The sequence below is a fragment of the Dipteris shenzhenensis genome, chromosome 28, assembly GCF_047967505.1.
Source record: "Dipteris shenzhenensis isolate YYH24624 ecotype China chromosome 28, Dip_SZ_1.0, whole genome shotgun sequence".
Lineage (NCBI taxonomy): Eukaryota > Viridiplantae > Streptophyta > Polypodiopsida > Gleicheniales > Dipteridaceae > Dipteris > Dipteris shenzhenensis.
The window spans coordinates 43,936,492-43,943,579 of record NC_141623.1 but is presented as its reverse complement, the minus strand read 5'-3'; the positions used below and the strand labels follow the sequence as shown (position 1 = coordinate 43,943,579).

Below are 7,088 nucleotides of genomic sequence, written 5' to 3'. Positions count from 1 at the left end.
AAGTATTGGGTAGTGTCTTCTCTCTTACAGGGCTTAGAATAACAACTGAAATGCTTCAAAATATAAGCATTTAATGTAGCAAATAGTAGTGACTAGATTTCAAACAATGATGCTTCCTTTTACATGCTTCATAGAAGTGGATGAAATAAACACTTTCCAATCACAACCAGGTCTAGCAAATCAAAGCAAAACTGAAGCAACACTTGTAATGAAGTTATTGAAAACTTCAAAAGACCAGAAATGCTAGAGTAGCATTTTATGTAGCATCATCTTCAAAACTTGTCCAAAACTGTCAAAAATGAAAAGCTGAACTTGGAGGGCTTGTAGCTCACTCTTCAAAGCAAGGAAAAGAGGGCTTTTTGAAGCAAAAGAAAGCTCATATACCAGAGAAGGTCCAGCACAGAGGTTGGACGAAATGATGCGCACTTTTGCCCGGGAGAGTTGCTACAGGCTGAAACTGAGTTTTGACGATTTCTCCCTCGTTACTGAACCAAATGACTTGAAAAATGGCTCAAAATCTTCGTCTTGAGGTCGCCCATCTACTCCTAAGAGGGCTCAGGCAATGGCGGAGTATGCAGGGAGTATTGAGCAACAGAAGAAATTCGCTGTTTGGAGAATGGCAGCCACCACAGACGTTTTTTCTTCAATTGCTTGCAGGTGGAAGTTCGCCCATACTAGAGGAGTTTCCAGCTCAGAGGGTTTGGGCAATGGCTGTTTGTAGATGGAGAACCAAGCTCTCAAAGATTTTGGGAAGAAAGAGGAAAATGGAGAAGAAGAAGATGAAGAAGAAGATGATGATGTGGCAGAAATGGGCTCAAGGGGGATCAAAGGGCTCTGATACCATGTTGGAATACTGAAAGGAAAGAGTAGAGTTGACACAAAATCAGAATACTTGCTTATAGAATGAAGAAGAAAGAGGTCCTTAAGTAGGCACCTCATACAAGGTCACTGACATCACTGATGACCTCAAAGCTCCACAATCATCTCCTCAATCTGCTCCTAGATTCACTCAATCATCCTATGTGGCTTTTCCACCACCTAATTGTGCTTGTGGGCACCTAACTGTGCCTCTAGCACTCACACATAGAAACATAAGGTGTGCCTGAGGCATACACCTTGAGATATCCCAACACAACATGCGCTAACACCCCAATCACTACTTAATTCTTCAAATAATTTTCATTCCTTGAAAAGATACAATCAATTTCCAAACAGGAAATGATTTCAACAAGTGGCTTTCCATATACAATCAATTCAATTACTCCCATGTCTCTTAACTTTATTATTCATAGGTTTTTTCAATTTATGATTCACATGCTTATTAACTTCAGTACTCACAAGCTTCTTAACTTTATTACTTAGATGCTTGTCCATGCTCCCACAGGCATGTATTTGGGTGCACATAGGCCTTCAATCCCTCCCTCAACCAAATACATGCAACACTGGTTTATGATGCGAGTGAGTCCCTTCAGCAGCCCATTGCTCGGCCTCTGGGGCTCAGTTCCAGCCAGAAGATAGTGCCTACAATGCAGCAAGGGACCAGCCCCACAGTTCAGCAGAAAGTCGCCAAGTTCGGAGGTGTTTCTACTCAGCTGCAGAATAGCAATTGAAGGCTCAATTTGAGGTTCTGATTATGCGTTGGGCTCCAGGCATCGCAACATCAATCATTCAGTAGCCCGCACAATACGTTATGTATCTATTTTGTATTCAGTTAATGATGTGTGCCATCAGTTATAAGCAGTACACTATGTACGATGCAACCAAAGATCTCATGTCTCTTATGTGATTGAGTTCTCTTGTTTGCACGCATTCATGCACACACAGTTAGTACGCTTCCGCACAACATAAGTAGCACGCCACATCGTATTCTGAGTAGGGCATGACAATAAGTCCCCGTATATTACATGTCTTGACTTTTAATGTCGGAATATGTATACATAAATTCAAAGTTTGCAGTTCTGAACTCCTACATACTACAATAAAATTAAAAGAGAGAAACGTAAGAGAAGAAAATAAAACGAGCTAACAAAATTGGAAACAAAAAAGGTAGTGACCTTGCTTTTAAAACATCTTTCCTCCCAATTCTCATACACATTGGGGATGTTAGTCTCATAATGCTTTCCTACTCTACCTCTTTCGCTTTCTACCCTTTCTTTTTCCCAGAGCACCTGCTGCCTCCTCTGGATACACATCGTGCATTATCCTTCGTAGTGCAGTCAACTCTTGCACCTCAACATTCTGTGCCTTCAAAATGCCCATGGGCTCCGGTGATTCTCGAAGCACTAATTGGAGCACTTCCATATATTCATCTAGGCACTGGACTTCATCCAAACTCTCCACTGTAAACGTGACGACATCAACTGTCTCTTTTACCAACTGTGTCTTCATTTCTTTCTTGGATCTTTTTTTTTCTTTTGGAGAATCTTCCGTGGATGCTTCTATGCTGCTCTCAGGAGTCGTCTGCCACACATGCAACAAAATAAAAACATTAGGCGCAGCCTTCCCCTGAAGAAAGAGTCTCCTCTGATAAGTGTGCATGTCATTTAGGGTGTGTAGTGGATTAACCACATTTTCCCTGTTTCTGACTTGGATTGCTATGCAACCTATGCAGCTGTCATCACCAATGTCATATTCTCCCTTATGATTAGGCAACACAAAAGGTATGATGAGATCATATGCCTCCTGCCCTTTATTGCATATCATGGCCCCACAATTCCTTATAAAAGTCTTGAGAACGTCAGTTGAAGGGTATCCACCATAAAAGCGATAAAATGCATTGAAAAACACACGTGCTTTTTTCAGATGGCCTGACTTTGTGAACCCCTTCCAGTTCCTCAAGAAAGCTTGAAGAAACTCTTCCAATCCTTGAGGAGTAGAGAAAGCCTCCCAGTTCTGTAAACTGTCCATGGCATTAAGTAGTAAAAACCGTGCTACTAGCTCTCCTCTTTCTCCTGCACTTGCAATGCCATTCAGGAGTAGAGAGTTTAAATGTCGAAGTTGTGTAGTAACCAAGACTTCACTGTGCAGAACCTGTGCTGCTGCTTCAGCTAAAACAGGTTCAGGTAGCGCATGGGTAAGCACATGATCTCTAGCTGCTGATGTATGCAGACAGATGCGCATATGTGATGCAACCAGCTCTTGAGCAACCATTGCCTGTGGGCAAACATCCACACCTATTCGACAGCCAAGAAACACTAATGACATATCTCGAGACTTCAGCTTTTCTTGCCCCTGCACTGACTTTACTTCTAGCCCTCCAAGCAGCTTGACTTTTGCCAGATTTACCAATTCTGTTGTATTGTGACCTTCCAGAAAAGCAGCCCACAATGGCCTGCCACGAACGAGAAAACGTTCTGGTTTTGCAGCCTCGTTCAGAGTGGTGGGTTGTGATGTAGCAAGTATATTAAACGTGGGCATTCTTGATAACGGCCCAAAAAGTTGCTGGAGACCGATCCTCACTTTAGCACTTGGGTCCTCCCTATTCACAGGGGTAAAATTGCTCACCCTTGCAGTTGTATCAATAAACAACACAAACGATCCCATGCGTTGAGCTCCATTAACCTTGAGAGGCAGCTCTGCGCAGGCTCTTCTAAAAACAATAAAGCTTCTCTGACCTGTATCATGGGCTTGAGTAAGAAGCTCCCTGGCTTCGTCTATCACGAACAAAAACTGAACACCAGATTTTTTGAGGGACTTTTCGAATTTGTTCCAAACAGCAGAACATGCAAGCTTCATCTCGTCCGAAGAGCACTCTGGTCGCTCTAAAAGTCTGTCTAGTATGCCACCATAGTCCTTGGTCTGCTGTCTGTGAAACAGCTCGGCTCTATCTGGAAACGTTTCTTCGTTGGCCAACCAATCAAAGCAGGCCCGGAAGATGGCGAAAGCCTGCTCAACTTTGGTCATCGTCACAAAGTGCTGTCTCAATTGTGGGTGCGAGGGAGGGTACCCTGTAGATGTGGGTTGAAGCAACGAGAAATAGAATACCACCATACCGCTAGCAGCATGTGCAACCTCTTTCATTGCCCTAGACTTTCCCCAGCCGCTAGACTGGACTATTGGAGCGCAGGGGGCATACCAGGTCCTGGTATCTTGAGCCCATATTATGAAACACCGATCAATATACTGCTGAACATAGGAGACAACGAAGCCTTCTGGGTCCTCATATTGTCTGTCGAAGGCCTTTTCGAGAAGATCCACCTCGGTTGGAGAAAGACCCTGGGCGGGAGCGCCGGCTTTAGCATTGTCAATGGCAAACAAGCTCTCTATGATCCGTTGCATCCATTCTTCGCTGTTCTGTGCCTCAAAGATATGCTGTAACGTCTGTGAAGGAAAATCATGAGCTCTCTCCATCAAAATATCAAAGCTTTCATCAGAGAGGGTGCCCCGACTGGCGATCACAGCACTATATATTCGACTATGACGGACATAGTCCCAAGTCAGAATCTCCGAAGGATCAAAGGGGACGGTGTGCTTGCACTTGTCCCAGCCCTCCTGTAAGCGCTGCCGGTCGTCGCCCATGCTTTTTCAGAAGAGGCTCTGTTGCTGGGAGCCAACAGTTAGAGAGCTGAACACAACCAATCTGTCGTATGGCAAAAGAGAGAATAACAAGATGAGTGTCTTTGTTGATGTATGTTCTAGCCTACCCTCCTAGGGAATAATATGTGTTGGAGGTGTGCAAATGAGTTGTTGCATTCTCATGAGCTCTTCTAATTGTTTCATGCCTTTTGTTGTTATGCTCTTGAAGTCCCCCAATACCCTCCGAGGGAATAATATGTGACCCATAGATCGTGCAGAGATTGTGGCATAGGACATGCCTTTATGGATTGTCCCATGAAAAATAAAGTCCCACAACAAACAGAGGTTAAGCCTAACGTCCCAATCGGCATCATTGGGGTGGACCATCAAAGTATGGGTCCAGCAAGTGTAATATCACAACCTGTGAATGTAACTACACGCCAACAGAAAGAGGCCACCAAGGACCCTAACATTCCAATCCAACCAAAGCGGCTTCTCAAAAAGAAAGCACAAGTGCCTCCACCTCTGCCAAGCAATGAGCAGCCGAGCTCATCCAGAGCCTCAAATAAAAGAAGCTCCATACCCAAATGCAGAGGTGGAGAAGGCTCACTTTCAGACACTTCAACAATGCGTACAACAGGAATAAGCTCAATTTGAGGCTGAGAAACAAGCTTAAGACCCACTCCATGACTTGGCCCCACAAAGTATTGATACTGTACTCGAGCCTCTATTTCAACAACAGACTCCACAACATAATGTACCGCCACATCAACTTGAAGGAGCCGCACTCTCTAGCAACCTGATTTGCCCTGTGTTAATTCCCATCGGAATCCTCCTACAGAATTGTCCCAATCTCTGGGAGAGTTTCAAAGGATGGATTGAACTCACAAATCCCCCTCCACCTATGAACGACATTGAAGATATCCTTGTGTGGATGGGTGAGAGAGATGACATATGCAACATTACTATGCCTTTGATCCACAAGGCATATAATGAATTTCAAGCCATAGTAGATGGTGGAGCAGGTGTAAATGTCCTATCGAAGGAGATCTACGAAGAATGGGGTCTCCCACCAATGCAAAAGGCTAATTTCAACATACGCCTTGCCGATGATTCATGGGCTAAACCCTTGGGAATAGTAAATGGTGTGTCCACAAAGGTCGTAGGAGTCCACTTTTCGCTTCAATTCACAATCTTGGATCTCCCCAAAATTTTTTATCAAATCTTATTGGGACGTCCTTGGCTACGGGAAGCATCAGTCCTCCATGACTGGGGAACTGATAGACTGACAATCCAGAATCGCGACACTGCAGTCAGGGTGAATGTGGGAACATGAGCTATAAAACCAATTGTTCCAAGACCATTGGATGACACATCTTCCACGACAATCTCAAGCAAATCAGCTCCCCTGCAACAGCATGCCATAGCGGGTGACTCACAAAGCAATGTCAATAATTGGATACAAACATTGGCAACCATCGACAAGTGCCATTCATTAGACCCCATCTTCTCTCAGATTGATGCTAAGGTGCTACAGGTAGATCCTCCACTCACACATGAAGAGCCAAATGATCTAGAGCTGCCATTCTTTATGGTTGACCTCGAGTGGAATAATGAACCTGAAGAAGGTACCCATACCAATGATGACTCAAATTTTCCTTGGGACCTTGAAACAGAGGCTGAGAATGCTAAAATTGAAGATCAAATCTTTGATAATGACTTAGCCATTCTGCATTCCCTTATGGCAGTCGAGCTCCCAAAAGTTGAACCTCCAAAGTTGAATAACAGCAGAACATCTCGCAAGAAAGCTGAACGAGGAAATCGCAGAAAAGCCAAGGCCGAACACTTCAATGAATTCGAATGAGTTAAAACAAGGATTGTCAAAGTGTACCTGCAAAGCCAGCTCCCTCAATAGTCCCCTTAGGGACTGGAAGGAGTATGCACAGCAAATGAACACTTACTTGGAAACAACTTACCAGTAGAAAAGTTGACAAAATATGAAGAGGGGAGAGGAGAAGAGTGGAGATGAGGAGAGAGGGCATAGCTAGAGAGCACATAAGTTCATGTTGGCACAGAGTCAACATACTCCCGGATCCATTTTATTACCCGTCCTCGGGTTATGGCTTATTGCAATCACGTACCTAGGTTGCCATGTTTTTAGTCCAGTGGCTGTGGAACTTGTGTCGTGCCAGTCGATCCTGCTGTAGAGCCTTAGCACCATACAAATTTTGCGGAGTTTCCAGGTAGCATGTATCTACCATTTGCTCGAACAGAGATATGTGGCGTGCCTCCAAGAAGATCACTCTTTGATAGAGTCGGCTTGTAATAATCTGAGCATCAATCCTTTCATTGGGATTAAAGCTGAGTGGAGGCAAATGGGAATCAAGGTAACATGGGACCTCCAAAATGAATTTTAATGTTTTACAGAATATGGCACTTTGGCGAAGGAAGCGATCAATGTTGCCACGCATTATTTGTTCATGCTGTTGAAGTGCTCAGATCATGGTGCCTTGGATATTCCATTCTACACCAGAGTAGGGTTCAATCATGGGCCAATTAACGACTCAATCTTC

The 7,088-nt window shown here is 44.1% G+C and overlaps 1 protein-coding gene across 1 annotated transcript; it reads right to left on the bottom strand.

Moving 5' to 3' along the window:
- Positions 1-2,027: 2,027 nt before the first annotated feature.
- Positions 2,028-4,649, bottom strand: LOC147883601 (uncharacterized). The gene has a single exon (XM_087400092.1). The coding sequence runs from the start codon at positions 4,516-4,518 to the stop codon at positions 2,128-2,130; it is 2,391 nt and encodes a 796-aa protein (XP_087256218.1). The 5' UTR covers positions 4,519-4,649; the 3' UTR covers positions 2,028-2,127.
- Between the last annotated feature and the right edge of the window lie 2,439 nt (positions 4,650-7,088).